This window comes from Chenopodium album, chromosome 11, assembly GCF_948465745.1.
Source record: "Chenopodium album chromosome 11, dcCheAlbu1.1, whole genome shotgun sequence".
NCBI lineage: Eukaryota > Viridiplantae > Streptophyta > Magnoliopsida > Caryophyllales > Amaranthaceae > Chenopodium > Chenopodium album.
The window spans coordinates 12,162,172-12,179,641 of NC_137844.1; the positions used below are offsets into that span (position 1 = coordinate 12,162,172).

The 17,470-nt window shown below is 34.7% G+C and overlaps 3 protein-coding genes across 3 annotated transcripts; all 3 read right to left on the minus strand.

Annotated features, from left to right (window-relative positions):
* Positions 1–2,648: 2,648 nt before the first annotated feature.
* On the minus strand, positions 2,649–5,211 carry LOC145568591 (uncharacterized). Its single transcript, XM_081628024.1, has 6 exons — positions 4,887–5,211; positions 4,139–4,403; positions 3,970–4,006; positions 3,652–3,757; positions 3,129–3,239; positions 2,649–2,997 (listed from the first exon to the last, which is right to left on the minus strand). Exons 1-6 carry the CDS (start codon positions 5,007–5,009, stop codon positions 2,881–2,883), a joined length of 759 nt encoding a protein of 252 aa, XP_081484150.1. The 5' UTR covers positions 5,010–5,211; the 3' UTR covers positions 2,649–2,880.
* Positions 5,212–5,715: 504 nt separating this feature from the next.
* LOC145568592 (VAMP-like protein YKT61) lies at positions 5,716–9,242 on the minus strand. Its single transcript, XM_081628025.1, has 6 exons — positions 9,003–9,242; positions 8,709–8,806; positions 7,825–7,929; positions 7,651–7,716; positions 6,960–7,046; positions 5,716–5,999 (listed from the first exon to the last, which is right to left on the minus strand). The coding sequence occupies exons 1-6, from the start codon at positions 9,193–9,195 to the stop codon at positions 5,949–5,951; spliced, it is 600 nt and encodes a 199-aa protein (XP_081484151.1). The 5' UTR covers positions 9,196–9,242; the 3' UTR covers positions 5,716–5,948.
* A 1,281-nt stretch (positions 9,243–10,523) lies between these two features.
* Positions 10,524–17,435, minus strand: LOC145568593 (uncharacterized). Its single transcript, XM_081628026.1, has 7 exons — positions 17,005–17,435; positions 15,311–15,782; positions 15,041–15,197; positions 14,311–14,355; positions 12,909–13,071; positions 12,424–12,794; positions 10,524–11,172 (listed from the first exon to the last, which is right to left on the minus strand). Exons 1-7 carry the CDS (start codon positions 17,272–17,274, stop codon positions 10,857–10,859), a joined length of 1,794 nt encoding a protein of 597 aa, XP_081484152.1. The 5' UTR covers positions 17,275–17,435; the 3' UTR covers positions 10,524–10,856.
* Between the last annotated feature and the right edge of the window lie 35 nt (positions 17,436–17,470).

Below are 17,470 nucleotides of genomic sequence, written 5' to 3' on the forward strand. Positions count from 1 at the left end.
CCTGGATAGAACGAAATTCTCTGACCTAAAACCTTTTTTTTTTTTTAAAGTGAAGAGATCATGCCCTTAATTATGAGGTTTTTTAATTAGATTATAGTGATCTATATAAAATTTAAAAGATGCTTATTATCTTGTATACTCATACTAGTCGTATATAATACGGAGTAATATTTCAAATTTAAATTAGCTTGGGTCATTTCAACTTTTCGCCAAGTGTCGCGCTACGTTGGATAGATTTAAATAGACTTTGTAAGATAAAAAAAAAAGTTAGTTTATGTAGGATTATAGGTACTTTAATGCGGAATTTCACGAATCATATTCGTTTGCATCTAAACAGGATCTACAAGCATAACACATAAAGAATCACATAATACTTACCTTTGACGCGTGATTGACTGTCAATTAGGGAGATAATAGAGCCCCAAGCGTTGCTCTTGTACTTAGTCCACGAGATGGGATTGAACCTCCACTACTGCTAGGTAGTTGGGCACGAACACTTCGAACCACCTTCTACGGAGAGGGGAGGAGAAAACTGAGCCATGAACAACTAACCATGACCACCATCGTGCACCACACGCACCACCGGCGTGTGCGGTCATGAGGGAAGAGGAGAGAGTATGTGCGTGAGGCTTTAGGGTTTGGTTGCTAGCAAGTCTATTCTCAATTGACTACTCAAGTGTTGTATGTCAAACACTAACCAAGTCCACAATACTCTCCCTTTTATCCCACATGGTCGGCCACCTTCCATGAGGCCCAATAATGGCCTTCTTTCTTTTGTTCAATCCAGCACTCTTTTGTGTGACCTTATAGGATCCATTCTATTGGGCTTTAGACTATCTGACTAACCCAAAGATCATTGATCATGTCTAGCAACAGATAATGACGACCCGAAAGAACGAACTTAATTATCTCCATAATTTGATCCATTATATATTTAGTAAATGCACTTGATGAAGACATAAATCCTTCAGTTTAGAATTCAGTTTGGATAGAATTTTAGGATAAAATTTCTAGTTTAGAGTTTTATTTTCGATTAAATACCAATACTTCAGATTTACATATTGAATTATAATTTTATTCAAAGTAATTATTAGAGTATAATTCTCAAAAATTATCAAATAGAATTTTTTTACTATATAACCTTGTCAATTAGGGTGGGTCATGAGGCATCTCTGATTGGGTCACTTCTAGTTATAGGCTTTGAATATTTATTTTATTTAATTTATTTTTTGCAAATTTTTTATTTTTCTCATGTATTAAATCGAACATTTCCACCAACATTATTGTTATTCATTACATGCATATTAGATAGCAAATCGTCACAAAAGTAAACTAATTTGCTATCAGTAATATATTTTAAAGTTTGACAATTGGATTAAAAATTTATCTCAAAATTCAATAAACAACCCGGATATCGCACGGGGCACAAAAATAGTTAAATTTAAACTTAGTCCAATAACTTTACAATTTTGAAAATTTAAAAATTTATATTTGTCAAAATCGTGCATCGCACGAGACTAATCTAGTACTTCCTCTATTTTTTTTAGTTGACACCTTTCTATTATCACACTTGCCAATGCATGTTTTTAACGCTTAATAACTTCAATTATCAATATTATAAAATTATAAAAAGTGAATATTAATAAAATATACATATAGACAATTCAAACAAGATCGCACATGACTATATTTGATTATATCTATAAATTACAAAAACAAGTCAAAGTATAGCATGTGAATAGTGTAAAAGTCAAATAGTGTCAACTAAAAAAACGAAAGAAGTATAAAAATAAAATAAAAGTCAAAATATTGCGATTATAATACATCGGTGAAGTTGACGTCGGGAGTAGCTAGCATAATTGGGCGGATTTTGCCAACTACTTGTATTTATGTTAGCGTGAAAGATATGGTTGTTTCCAAAATTGATATAGCATAACTGATTGGACTCTACCAACCACTTTTATATCACTAAACAAGCAGTTTCCTGGAATTGTTATAAGTTTTCTGTGCTTGTGTATTTTTAATTTTTGTTTTTAAATTCAACCTTTGATGACAACTTGTTCACTTTATTTTAAAATATACTGATATAACTTGCATACATGAATTCCTCGATAATTGAAATTACTATCGAATACGGAAGGTTTTTCAGTGACTACAATTTTGTCGGTGTCTTTGAATAGCCAATGAGGTTGGGTAATGCTAATAATGGTAAGTGCCTATCTTTCACGGGAGCGATTATAGAGATACTTGGAAGAAGAGGGGGAGGGGTAAGGTTTTGGAAATTTGGAGTCCTGGTTTATAGGAGAATTAGAAAATAATTAAATTCATGTTATACATCTTTTTCAATTGAGGAAATCAGCTCATTGATCTAATACTCCCCTCTTTTCTCGTCACATTTAATAATCGACCATGTGATTCGGGGTCATTAAGCTAGACTACGTACCATTATTCTTCGTAATCTGAAATTTTATGTGCTCAAACTATTGTTTTCTTAATTTTGAGAAATAGAAGTACTAAATTATTAATGTGACCTATATATATATATATATATATATATATATATATATATATATATATAGCAAAGAACGGAAATATAATATCAACCGACTCAGTAAAACAAATATAGATAATATTATTGGTACTCCGTTTTCATCAAACAATGACAGACAATTATACTCCGTAGTATATAACAATCTAACACAAGTTGAAAAAATGTCTGTAGTACTCTGCTTGCCAATTCAGAGAATAATATGTACTTCTGCTCAGATAGTTAGATGGTACGTTCAAAGGGATTAAACATGAATAATAGTGACAACAGTTGGACTGTTGGAGCTCTACTTCTGAAGGTTTTTGTTTCTAAAATGCTATATTTATGTACTGTCAGGCAACCTGAATAGGCTTCAGTGGCAGTTTGCCTCCATATATATCAGGAAGTTGACTCTCATCGATATCTTCTAGCATGGTTGATGTTAGCTGCCGTTTCTCCACGAATACTATCTGTAAATAACCGCGAAAATGGATTATGGTTTCAGTCATGAAATCTAGCCTTGTAAATTACACTATACTTGTAATTTTTTGTTGATGAACTTGCAAACTTTTGACAATTTGCTTTGATTTGGAACACTTACTTTGGTCTTGGTTTTGTCGTCGATGAATGGGTAAATAATCTTCCATACTGCCATAAAGATCCTTGGTGCATGGACTATGAACAGCTTACCTAGTCTTTCTGGATAACAGTCCTGCAAACAAACCCTTCATATTTTTTTTGGTGTTTAAAGAGCCACAAGGGTAGGGGTGAGAATCGATCCTAGGATTTCCTGAAATTAGGAGAGAAGCTCTAACCATTTGAGCTATCCCTCGCTCTCACAAACCCTTCATATTAGCAAGCTAAGAATTTTTATAATATACAATTATCTTTTTTGCAAATTAGATGTGTATGAAGTTAAATGTAATATACTCGTATGAAGTTGGTTTATAAACTTGTATTAGGCCAATTTTTCTAGGGGAGTAGTAGTCAGGGAGAAATCATGATCTTATATTATTACCACCTACAAAATGGGCCGTTAAAATAGTAATCCGGAAAGGTACATCAGCTAGAGTGTTAGGAGTAGGACATTTGTCTAAAGCATAACAAAATTAAACTGGTTATACCTGCAAGATAGAGAGAGCCCCAAGATATCCACGGATGTCGCTGTTTGAGTACCCCCATCCTTGAAGATCTCCAATAGCACAAAACTTCTCCTGTCCAAGGGGCATCCTGTTTGAATAATTAGATCAATTGATACATTTAATTAGGCTTTCAACATCAATGTTGACACACATTAACCACAAAAAATACCAATAAACCTTACATTTCAGGTGATCATCTAATATAAATTCAAACATTATTCACTAGCTAGTAGCCTAGTAGAATTATTCAACAACAAAAATAAAAAGACCACAAAGTCTTAAGAAAGTTGCTGTAGTAACCTTGTGCATATCTTGTCAAGAACATATGCAGCAAACCCTGTAAAACCCACCAGAAAACCATGTCATCAGAACACCAAATTTAATTTCCTGCAGCTGGTGCGCGCAGCTGTACATCAGAAGCCTATCTAGCAGTAAAGATGAATAAGCTAAGATGAGAATGAATGCATACGTTTGAATTCATCAGAACCTCCAGCTGTGGTGTTTTGGAAGTGTCTACGAGCCAATACAACCAATATAGGACGTCCTTTCTTATCGTTACCTCCTACAAAAGCTTTGTTTTGAGAAAGTTCATTCTGTATTTCTGACTCTGATACGTATCCATTAGGTATGAATGTTTTCCTCCATTTCAGATACTTCAAAAACATCGCCCCTGCTTTCTCCACATCTAGATCGCGTGCTCTTAAGAATCTTCTAAGTGTCAAGTCATCTACCTCCTGGTGTGCATTTTAGAAACTTTTTAGCTTAAGTTCAGTGTATGTTATTGGATCATGCATAAAAATATAAAGAAACTTTTTTCATGCATATTAAATTAGAGTACTACACACTTTCAAACTAATCATTTTTTGAAAATTTTACAGTAGTCTTTTGAAATTTGTTATGCTGATCAAACGAAGGCAAAGACTAACTAGAAGACCTAACTTTTGTTCAAAGTTTTCGACATTATCATACTATTTGCTCCCAAGTACTCTTTGATGATTAGTTTTTTTTTTTTTTTTTTTTTTTTTAATTTTTTATTATTAAGTATTCTGTTTTTAGGATAATCTTAGCTAATTAAGGTCCAAAAGGCGACTTTAAATTTTGTGTCCGTACTTTTACCAATTATATGCAGAACAAACCTAACAAAAAATGTTCTTTTGTATATATATAGATTATGCCAAAAAAAAAAAAAAAAAAAAAGGAATTGAAAAAGAGAAAACCTTAGAAGAAGGATCACGGCATTCAACAAAGGATCTCATAAGTGATAGTTTATGTTGTTCTGCAGTATTTTCCTTGCCTTGGATGATCTCCTTGACATCACTCCCTTCACTGGTGTCTTCCATTCGTGATTTTTCACTTACTCTTTCTCGATTTTTTTATTTTTTGGAATTTTTCGCGTTATCTAAGTAGTCTTTCAATTCTCTCTAAATAAACTACACAAGTAGCTTAGCTCAAGCAGTGACAGCAATAGCGTGACAAGAGGGGAATGTATGATTAACCAAATTTATTATCAACCGAATTTAAATGACTCGAATTACTTGTAGAATGTAGCACTTATGTAGTATATGGTCCTGAAAAAAATATGCACACAATAGTAGTATTAGATTGTTTAGAATGTTATAATTGGGCATGCTAATTGCCAACTACTAGAATTTATGAGTACGTAATTTGCGTTGTTGAGTATGTAGGCGGTAGGCCAGTTGGAATTGACAACAACGTGAGCTGCATGTTAGGAAAAAAATTATTTTGTTGGGTTTAATTGAATGCGTAATAACTAGAATATGAAAAGACGATCATCTAACTACATTTGGAATGTGGAGATGCACAAGCTGACATCTTTCAACTATACATTACAAACTACAATAGTTTACACTATGTTTGGATAACAATAGTGAAGGGAAAGGAAGGGGAAGGAAAAAGAGGAAAGGGAAAGGGAGGTGAGGGGAGGGAGAAGGAGACCTTCCATTTTCCTTCCAAATCTCTCCAACAAAAGTGGAAGGAAATGGATCCCTCCAATTCCCTCCCCTTTCCTCCTTACATTAGATATCCAAACAAGGGAGGATGCATCTCTCAATTTCTCTTCTCTTCCTTTCCCTCCATTTCTCTCTATCCAAACATAACATCAATCCAGGAAAAAAAAAGAGAAAATACAAAAATAAATTTCACGAATATAATAGGTGATTTGTATGAACAGATGAAAGTCCCCATTCTTCATCGTCTCCACATTTGTATGTTGAACTGTCTAAGGCAGAATTAGTTGCATAGAATCCCTCTATAAAAACTCATAATATTGTACAGCATGAGTTGGTCTTTTTTGCTTGCTTGTAGAACATCTGTGCCAAAAACAAAAATTTGTTACCGTAAGTTATCATCATGGCATTGTAGTTGCAATGCAAAAAAGATAAAGATTTTTCCCAACACTTGAGCTACAACGTCACAACCTTGATGCCAAAAAAATAAAAATAAAAATAAAAAATAATAATAATAAAAATTTAAGCTTCAAGCTAAATAAATTCTTGTTTGTCATGCATATCACAATTTCAATTTAAACAATTAAACTGATTATCATCGAAACAAGATAACAGATAAAAATTCTATAGCCAATAACATTGAACTCATACTTGTTAAAACACAAACCCAAACTGCTGTTCTCATTCTTTAATCATTTATTTCCAATGCTTCATTCTCCCATTCCTAAAGTCCAAAAGAAGGTGATTTCACATCTAGCATGGTTTAGGCCCCTATTAGTTTGATGTAAAACATTTTCAATGAAAATTAGTTTCATGAAAAATATATTTGCAAGGAAAACCGCAATTGCAAGTTAGTTTTCCCTTGTTTGGTTTCAACGCCCCCCTATCCCCCCCCACCCAATCTCTCCTTTTCTATCTATGTACTCCTATATACTTCATAATTATTTTTCAGAGTGTTAATTTCAGATCCGATCCTTTCTGGTTAGAGCTTGTTTTGAGTAAAATCTCCAAAGAGAAAACCAAGAGTTCTGCCTTTTGCAGGTACCTGTGGGTATCTTTATTGCATTCAAATATCTAAATCTCAGTACAAATCATGAGAACTCTGATGGAATGTACAATGCCAAAAAAAGCTGCAGACAATTATTCCGCACATCACATTCTAACACACACACACACACACACATAAAGAGCAGCAAATTCTCAAACACACGCATATCTGGCAGAAGTACAAGGAAAAAACACCACTTGCAAGAAATATATACATAAAAGCAAACACCAAACTTAAAAATAGCTAAAAGTTACGAGCAATGATCGAATAGACACCTGTGATGCAGCACTAAGATCTGAACTCTTTTCTACCAAGCTATCCAGCCTTTCACCACGCTCTAGGACACTATCAATTGTCTTATGCTGCAGAAAATTGAAAAAAAAGGATTAATAAAAAAATAACAATTAAAAATTATCAGACAAGCAGACCATTCCTGCAATAGTGCCATTACACCTACCAACAATATGCCCTTGTATGCATTTTGACCGTAAAGCAGTATTGCAGTTGCAAGTATAAATATACATATTAAAGTAATACATGTCCAAAAAAAAAAAAAAAAAAAAAAAAAAAAACAAAAAAACTATCAACAAAACTCTTAGCATTGACATAGCTTCCTAGAATTACCAAATCTTTACACTCAAATGGTTCAAATTTGATATTACATAACCTAAAGCAGTAAAAGCTGCTGCTTTAATTAATGAAGGCTGGGCAGGAAGATAAAGAGCTTTTGTACCTAAAAATGTATGTAACAAAACAAAAATGGCATAAATTCAGTAGACAAGTACATGTAAAGACATGTATATGTGAAGCAAGGCAAAGCAAACTTTTAAGAGTTGGTGCCAAGTAGATAATAAGGTTAATAGAATAGATTGATCGTAAGATACAAGCTGTCAAATCACAGTTTTAGCAAGCAAAGAACATACTGAAATAGGCTATGTTACTCAGATGACAGTGCAAATTTCATACAAGAATAATCTTAGTTTCATCCAGCTCCCTTTGAATCTTTAGTAGCTTATCAGCTTCAGCTGGGTCCTGTAGATTTAGTAAAAGAAACCATGATCAATTCTGTCTCAAAAGGCATACACATTTAAAATACCTCAACCAACATAATTGTCTAATTAAAAATGCCAACACGGTTACCTGGTACTTGGCCAAAGCCTCATTCAAATAAGGCCATGGTTGTGTGCTATCAGAAGTTACACCTTTCCATGAGTCACCAAATGCCTTTTGGTATTCATCTAACACCTATAAAGACCGACAAGTGCGGTTAGGAATCATAAGAGAGGACAGCAGGAAACATAAAGTAACAGTACACAGACACACAAACATTTCAACAAAGCCTTACATTCTAAATTTTATCTCTAAAAGACAAAATAAAAGTTTTTACCATTTGAACCCTTGATCTACAAATTAGTAAATTACTTTACTTCATAAGACTGTCAAGAATGGATGAAATTCGGTGACACTTCTTCGTCCCTCCACACCCCCCCTCCCCCTCCCCAATCACTCTTCGGTCAATCAGGAAGGTATTAGAATAGTGGGCACGTCACTAATTGTATATGCCTGATTGTCATGTCAACCACGCCCTATGGCCATCTTCATTTCAACAATCAAGAAACCAACAAGGCCCCCAACCAAAAAGGATCTTAATGCCAAAAAAAAGTCCACTAAGATTTTATCCTTCCATTTCATCAATAGGTCATTCAAATTACAAGTCCAATTTATTTTCATCTTCACCTAATAGAAAGCAATTGTTGGTTTGAAGACATGGTATGTGTCAACAGCCATGTTGCTAACTCCAATGTTACACATGTTCCAGTGTAACCTACTCTGTTAGATCAATTTGACAGACAATACTTGATGAGTTATAATAGAGACTAAAGACACAATTATCCACAATTATGTTCAAATTGTAAATTTAGCACCATTATGCACTAGTATGAACATAGAAGCAGATGAGATACCAGCAGAGGCTTATTGCCTATGCCATAAGAAAATCACTATACATGTAACAGGCCAAGTACCTGGGTTAGCAGCGAAAATGCACTCCGGACTGGGTAGGGGTCATCCATAAAACCCAGTGCACAAAGGCCCCCTCTATTGTAAGCATGCACCTTGTATTCTGATCAAACCAAGAAAAAAAAAAAAAAAAACTCAATAATTATCCAATGAGCAATTTGATGATCCTAAAATAATTAATGATCAAATAACCTTGCAGAACGAATCATTGAATTTCAATCAACCCAAAAAATGGAATAATCCTAAAATTGGTCACAAAAACAAGCAATAAAGAAGACCAATTACAAAAAAATGGAAACCTTCATGTTGAACAGATTGACGTTGGGCAGGAAGGGTGCGTTTGGCAACAGTACGAGAGACGAAGACGATGAATTCACGAACGCTGGATCTCTGGAAGAACCCGAAAGTACTCACATCCGATGCATTTGCTAAAATTATAGGATTTTCTTCGCTCGACCCGCATTTCAGAACCACAATTGCCGTTATCTTCATCACGACTTCTAGCTTTTCTCTCTAGAGATTGCCGGTTTTCAGTTTTCTCTCTCTACAAAACTGAAATCATTTTTAATCCCAAATTTGAAATATTTTTAAATAATCTTAACTTTGGGACCTATTCGCTCACACCCGACTTTATCCAAAAACTCAAGCACGTATACAAACACATTAACAACATGATTTCCCACAATAATGTATAAATGAAACAAATTCCCTTTATACATCGTTTTGAAAATAAATTCCCCAAATACTGTCCACGTAGATTGGTATGGGGTTTTATTTTGATTCACCATAAACCATTAATAACAACATCGGTTTTGTTTTAGAACCTAGCGGTTTTAAAAAGAGACCGCCTTTTATTAGTAACAGGTCTCTTTCCCTCCTTGCACACTTTATATGTGCAAAAAGAGACCACATTTTGAAATAACAGGTTTATATTCCTTTTGAAAAAAAAAAACACAAACTGACAAACCCGCTTTACTGTGGTCTAGGGTTGGTTCTAGGTTGGATCAGATCGGGTTCGGATTTCCATTTTTTTCGGGTTCAGACGTGTCTGTTAGTAATCGGGTTCGGGTCGGTATTTTGAATCGGGTCAGCTTTTGACAGCTCTAGGTGTAGCTTGTAGGTGTCCTTTTCTTAATAATTCATAATAATAAGAACAAAGAGTCGAAAGAGACCTGTTTTTGTAACAACTGGTCTCTTTTTAATTATTTTTTTTTTAAAAAAAAAACCGCTAATGAACCGCTAACGACATTAGCGGTTCTAAGCTGAACTAAGCACCGATCCTACTTGGGCGGTACCTTGGGAATTTATTTTTAAACCAATGTATAATGGGAATTAATTTTTGATCCAACTATAATGAGGGAAATCGCTCCTAAATAAATGTACTCTAACTTGAAATATACTCCTTTTGTTCGGAATTGATAGTCATGACGCTTTTTGTTGTCTAGATTTAGTAGTTACCTTGAGAAAAATTAATAGCTTTACCAATACTTGTACATTACTGCTGAATTTTGGTGGAGTGTCGAGATGATACATGTATATCCTTATATCATACGAAGAAAAAGATTGTGTTGACATGATAATTATTTACGGGAAGAACAGTAACTCTTTCGTATAGGGTAATTTTAAGAGATTTACTGTACAGCAGTTCTAGGTCAATTGAAAAATATTCAGGTTCGGGATTGCTGAGTTTGTGATATTGTAGTATTTGGTGCAGAATCAGACATGAGTGAGATAATGTCGAACCAAACAGTCAGGTAGAACGGAAATCCCAAACTTTTTCGATCTGTAATTCTGCAGCATTCAACCAAACACGAACACCATTATCGAAAGCTTTAGAACAGAGGTCTTACATACAAGCAGATGCCGATATACTATAAAGAAAATTGGAAAACAATTGGACTGCTAATCTAATCTTACAGGTCAAAATCATGTTTGTATAACAAAGGCAGATCTGTCTATCAACCACCCCAGGAGAACTGCCGCACTTTAGCATTTGTGCAGCATCCCTAGGCATTGTCCTACTTCCTAAGACAATAGCATACAATTCCTTTCTGTAATCCAAAGGAAGTGAGGTATCCCTCAAGACAAAAACCTAGGGGGAAATAAGAAAAACCAAAACTTTGGAGCAGAAGATAGACAAGCCTGGACTTTCATCAAATCTTGTGAAGTCCAATGTTCAAGTCAGAAGATATAGAGACGAGAAGTGGCAACGTGGGGTGCCACTCAGCTTTAAAAACCCGTTTATGATGAGCTTTCACAGATTGAGAAGGCTTGTGAGAGTTGTATCTGATATCAAATACATGAATCATTGGGTCTGCTGAACCTGAAGTGAGGTACAAACCATCAGGAGACCATGCCTGATTAATCAAAGCTGACTGAGACTCACTGCTTTCTTGCTTCCACCCAAAAGCATGAAGTTCTGAGTTCCTAAGCCTAATATCAAACAGTCGAAGTTGCCTTTCTGGGGTCCTGAAACATAATGCATAACTCATAAGAAGCAAGACACGTACTTGGAATTTTGGGACAAGGGCAGCTTCAAGTTTTGGGATCATCAGATTACTAGATAAAGTACTGCGTAACAATAAAGATTTCAATCTCCTATAACAGTGCTTAATTCTACTCTAATTTCCAGAAGTTTTCCACAAATAAAAGTAACTTCCAAGGTTTATGAATCATGAGCAAGGACAAGATACAATATAATTTCATTTAAACTCAAGTTCTCAACCCTGTTGGCCTGTCTCAAAAAAAAACCAGAATATAAATTCAAAACACTGAATTCTCATAAGATGCAAAAGTTCAGATTACAGCAATGCATAAGAAGCTTGAATAATATTCTGATCAGTGGTCTTCTTATAGTCACTTTCAATTACTATAAAATATATTGCCAAAACTCTCAGAAGTGTACACCACCTAAAATTGGAACCAACAAGATCTAGCTTTGAAGGGGAAAACAGACAAAACGAACTGATTCCATCAGTTCAACCACAAACCTATTTAAGAATTAACTCCAATAAAAAGAGTAGTAGAAGCCTGGTTCTAGACAGAATGCAAGAAAGATGCAACTTGGAGCTGGCAAAATGAAACAATATGCAGAGTTGTTTGCATGATTGTTCAAATGTGAAATTCATAATAGTGTTAATATTTTATAAGTCAGATATGCTATACAGTAAATATACCACCACTACCTTTCTTTATCTCCTCCCTAAAACCCTAGTCCCCAAGATGGTTCGAACCCCTAGAAGAAGGCTGCATCATCGGAAAAAGATAAGACAAAGGGCGTGTAAAGTGTCAAATATGTGTAATTGAATTTAATGTTAATTGTAGATGCTTAAAGTCTATCAAATAATGAAATCATCTATCAATTCCAAAAACAAACAATACTCATAGTTCAAATACCTCACTGCTCTATTAGCTTTTCATTGCCACTTTTATGAAGTGATAGTTCAGCTAATTGGCCTGCAACCACCAGCTTGTAAAGGTATCACAACATTGGCTGATTCACAAAATATGGATTCCTAATGCAGGCAAGGAAAAATAAAAGTGTGAAGCACATCACTACCTCCTACCCACACATATTCTCATTTCTTCTTGCAGAACTTTTTTACTTCCCCCTCAAATTCAAAACAATATACTAAGCAACACTTCAATATAGAAGAATATAGAAGCCAAAAGCACACAATATAGAAGAAATATCATTGCATGAGTAAGGATGCCATTTACCCTGTCTGAACCATGAAAAGGTGGTAGTCACATGGATTAGGAAGCACACTCATGCATTTGCTATCTATTTGATGTTTGTAATCCGCCCTTCCAGCAAGCACATCATATCCAATTATTCTCTTATCAGCACCGGCAGACACTACCATTTGCTTGTGGCGCATCCCAGCAACTCCCATGACTGCAGATGAATGCAGATTCCTATGCAATGTCTTTGGTTTCCATACATCACCACCATCTTTCTCATTCCAAGATATGACAGCATGATCACTACCACCTGTCATAAAACAAGTATCATCCCAAGGCATGAATGCAACACTATTGATGATACCCTTGATGTGCGGCTTCTCCTCCAGGAAAGATACACGAGCTCTCTGTCAAAGTCATAAATATTAGACATCACTCAAATCTCCTTATTTTACAGAAATATTAACAATCTATGGTACAATGATATAACAAGAGGGTGAGACACAGAAGTAGTCCAGTACCTGGCTTTTGTTCAAATTCAGCACTGATATCTGGTTATCCCCACCATCAGCACTATACACGGCAACTAGCCTATTCCCTTCCGGATGCCAAGCTATATCTTCGGGCCATCTCCTCTGTTTTGGAGATAGACATTCTGTAGAGCTCAAAAGAGTTGCACCTGATCTAGATTACAGTACAAAAAACATGCAGATACCAATCAGTGCCTAAAATAGTAAGCTTAGAAGAAGGAATTGATAAAGCAAAGTAATGCTAGCACTTTCACTGAGCTTTTTGAGCTACACTCAATCCCCTTATATCTCCATTCTTCATTACAGATTGGATTAATGCTGACAGAGTTTGTATTCACATGTCTGTTCAAACAATATTATAGAAATATATATCGCATATCATATCATAATTCAAATCAATAAGCACAATTACAAGAGCTGGGTTGAAGTAGAGTTTACATACTGACATTCTTAAGCATAAAAAAAGCAAATAAACATTTATAAGTTAGCCAAATTCTTAAGATCTAAATAATAAGATGGCTATCCTTCCACATAATATGTTTCAACCAAACAACTATACAAACTTTGAATGTTTTAAAAAAAATTAAAATAAAAATAAAAGGCTAAATTAGACTGATCAAGATATCAGCAATTTAACACCAAGTTAGCTTCCATGGAGAAGTCCTACACTCCTACTTCACTAGAGCAAGTGAGCAACCGTATAAGCTCACATATGCCTCAACTATCAAACTCCATAATAAATAATTAAACACATTTGTGATTCAAAGATAAGGGATAGAGATGCCCCTTGCATTCACATGTACAATGCTTTCCTAATACTAATTATTATACTAATTATTTTGTTAGTGTTCATGCAAAGTCGCAAATGACATAAAGCTAATTTGGGTTTGTATCTTTCACCACATAAAATATTAACCATAAGCATAGCCTCACTCACAGAGTCATTTCATTGAACTCCAGCCTCAAAACAAAATGGAAAAAGGACAAAAATTAAAATAAAAAAAAAGGGAAAAAGGAAAGGTATGGAAAAGGAAGAAAGGACAAGTTTTATGTTTCATCAAGCACATTTCATACTCCCATCCACTCCTGAAGACACATCAGAGCTACCTTTACAACATAAACAATATTGAAAGAACATGACACAAGTCACATAAAGGATAAGAATCACAATTTGACTAGGAGGCAGGATGGGGGGAAAGTATTTAAAAATTAAACATGTTTTTATATATGCACCGTACAGAACTTCTGATGCTTTTTATTTCATTGAATATTCCACATCTGAATTGCCTTGTGATAACAGATTATTTCACTCAAGATCCCAGTCAGAAATCAACAATAACTACAATACATGGAACAATCTTATAAACAGATAAGAGAGTCAGATATTACATACCCTTTAGCCTGGATCTGCCATAAATTCACCATTCCATCAAGTGCACTGGAGCATATCAACAACACAAAATGAAATATTTAGCAGCTTGTAACTTGGTAAAAAAATCATTTTAAAAAATGCAGATAATATTCCTTCCATCACGGGAAACAGCATGTTTAGAGCCACCATTAGTAATTAGCAAATCGACACATCCTTTATGCCAATGCTGATTGGCTAATATCTAATGCTGAGTCAATCTATCTCTGTCCTCCTGAACAAGAGTGTTAACATCCATGACAGTTTTTCTAAATGGATAGATACCTGTTCACACTGGCTTATTTTGTATTATTTAATCAGAAGGATGAGATGTAAACTTCATAGTTTTAACCTTACAAATACAGTACTTGTGAAGGAGTAAACTATCATAGGATTAATGAAAAAACTTCAAGTGACCCTTACAAACACGGTACTTAAAAGTAATAAACTATGGTAGGATCAATGAAAAAACTTCAAGTGACCCTTACAAACACGGCACTTAAAAGTAATTATTATTGTATCACTAATAATTGTTACAATTTCCAAATCTCTTAAGCAGATGAACTTGCAAACTAGAGATTTATTTCACATCTTCTCTACTGATGAATTGTCACAACAGAATAAAACTGACGCCCAGAATATATTTAAAAATTTCGAAAAAAGTAAAAAAAAGGCAATTCAAGAACCGTAAAGGCAAACCAAGTTAGATCTCTACCTGGTAATGAAGAGCTTATCAATCACAGGACATATAGTCAGACTTCTGAGCTTCCTTTTATGCTGACTTGAGATATGAGTACTTGCATAGCTTTGAATCATAGTTGGGGAAGAAGAGCTGCGTACTTTGGATGTTAATTCAATATGTTCTCTGCATTCTGTAAACACCATTGTGTGAGGAAAAAGCATATTCATTTCAGCATGGGAACCCAAGAAGCTAAAAACTGTTACTATAATCAACAATTCCATGATGTAGGCAGGTATATCTTACCAAGCTTCCTCTTTTCCCCTACAGCCTGGGACTTTGCATCTTCTGATCTAGGAGTTCCATGAGATCTATCGCCTCTTGCCTTCACAGGACTATCATGACGACTGGGTGAAGCTTTTGGACCATGAGATTTATCTCCCCTTGCCTTCACAGGACTATCACGGCGACTGGGTGATGCTTTTGGACCATGAGATCTATCTCCTCTTGCCTTCACAGGACTATCATGATGACTGGGTGAAGCTTTTGGACCAGTTTCAGCCACAGTCATTGGCCGGGAAGATTTTTGGTTAGCACCTGGAATCAAAAGTTGTGGTTTGGATTGCAACTGACGCTGGGAGGAACCTCCATTCACTGGATTAGATCTATGCTCCTTTTTAAGACCAAGCGGAATATTCCACTTAATGTCACTTATTTTGCGCCGAACATTAACCAACTTATTTTGTGAATCATCTAATCTCTGTTCTGCTTGTTTAAGCTGCAGAATTTTACTAAAAAATTAGGCAGTGGTTCCTTCAAGATTTGTTGAACAAAATCCTAAGTTATCATCAGCAAAATATACCTCAACCCGATGAAAAGAGAACAAAGGTAAATTTTCAGTATGTTTCGTCAGAAGTAATAGCTTCTAAAACGTGTAATTGGCCACCCAAATAAATTCTAGGCAGGAAAATTTAATAAGTCGTTGAAATGCTTTTAGTTCCAAGCTTCTCACTCTCGTCTAGATAAAGCACAGATTAAAAAAATTCCCCTCAAGAACTCTTGACAACTTTCCAACTTCAACATCCGTAGGCCTCATTCAGCATCTTTGCTGATATATGCAATACAATCTATTGCCTATCTTCTTTAGGTTCCATATTCCTCATCTACAAAATTCCCTTTTTCGTTTCAAACTTAAAGTCTGTATTCTATGTCATTTCCCAATATGATAAATTGTTAGTATGGAGTATTTCTTTATTTTAAAGATGTGAAAATAAAGTTTGTAGTTCTAACAGTTCTTGTCTGATTATAATGAATTGGGAGAAAGAAAAGACCAAGTAAAAAGGGAAAATAATTTGATACCAAAGCTCCTTTTTTATGGTCTCAATTCATTTCTGCACCAAATTAACTGGAATTTGAGAAAATTAAGAAAGCTAACAAGAGTTCATTTCATTTCCTTACCATTGAACTCTCCAAACCCTTAAAAATAGAAAGTCAATTCCCCTTTCTTCCTAATCACTAAACCTGAGTACGTTTAACAACAAGAACAATAATTTCTTCCCAATCTTTTCACTTCCTTTTTCTCCCTTCCTTTATTTTCGTCACCAATCGGTCCGTGCCCAAGCAACTTTTTACAAGATACAACTTTTATATGAACAAAAGCAAAAGAACAACAACATTTAGCATTGTAAAATGAAAATGTTCACTTTTCCAATTATAAATTTCAGACAAAATATTTCCAAATTGATCCCTTTACGAACTTAAACACAATCATACATTCATACTCATTTAAATCAACCCTAATTCATATATTGCATACCCATTATGATAAAGAACAAAAAAAAAAACCCAAAATTCAACAACCCAAATCATCAAAATTCAAGAACCCATCACCAAACATCAATATAATACAAGAATTACAAATCCTAAAACCCATTAAATTCTCATACAAAATAATGCAGTAAATTCAAACAATTAAACAAGAAATGAAAATTGAAGAAAACCTGAGTTTGGTAATAAGCGATGCGAGTTTTAAGATGTTCAACTTCTTTGGTACGATGTTCAATAAGAGCAACAAGGGCTTCTTCTTGTTCATCATATCTGCTAGTACTAGCACTTCCATCATCATCAGAATCATCATTAACAACACCATTATCATTATCTTTGGTAATACTATAGTTATTAATGGTTAAATTTCTTTTATCATCTTCAGCATCTGCATCAATCTCTCTCTTGGGTTTCTTTAGTATTCCTCCGCCGTTCATTTCGCTCATTTTTCTCTCTCCTCTTCTCTTCCTTGGTGGTTGCGGTTGCTGCTGCCACAAAGTTGAACTGAAAACTCAAATATAAGGCGGTCCATTTTTGGGTGTAGGTATCATTTATTCATTCACATTTTTTTTAAATTTAAAATTAATATAAATCACGAGTTTTAAGATAGCGTCTCAAAATAAAAATCTCGTTTAGTTTAAG

Bases quoted from the DNA above. Each gene is read 5' to 3' on its own strand.
- LOC145568593 (XM_081628026.1), bottom strand. From the start codon at position 17,274: ATGAGCGAAATGAACGGCGGAGGAATACTAAAGAAACCCAAGAGAGAG. The intron at 12,795-12,908 runs GTACTGGACTAC...TGACTTTGACAG, and splicing joins TGAATTTGAACAAAAGCCAG to AGAGCTCGTGTATCTTTCCT. The intron at 11,173-12,423 runs GTAAATGGCATC...ATTATGTTTCAG, and splicing joins CTTTTCATGGTTCAGACAGG to GACCCCAGAAAGGCAACTTC.
- LOC145568591 (XM_081628024.1), bottom strand. From the start codon at position 5,009: ATGGAAGACACCAGTGAAGGGAGTGATGTCAAGGAGATCATCCAAGGC. The intron at 4,007-4,138 runs GTATGCATTCAT...TGGGTTTTACAG, and splicing joins AGGTTCTGATGAATTCAAAC to GGTTTGCTGCATATGTTCTT. The intron at 3,240-3,651 runs GTATAACCAGTT...GTTTGTTTGCAG, and splicing joins GGGCTCTCTCTATCTTGCAG to GACTGTTATCCAGAAAGACT.
- LOC145568592 (XM_081628025.1), bottom strand. From the start codon at position 9,195: ATGAAGATAACGGCAATTGTGGTTCTGAAATGCGGGTCGAGCGAAGAA. The intron at 8,807-9,002 runs GTTTCCATTTTT...TGGTTTGATCAG, and splicing joins TCAATCTGTTCAACATGAAG to AATACAAGGTGCATGCTTAC. The intron at 7,047-7,650 runs GTATGAAATTTG...AATTTTCTGCAG, and splicing joins ATGAAACTAAGATTATTCTT to CATAAGACAATTGATAGTGT.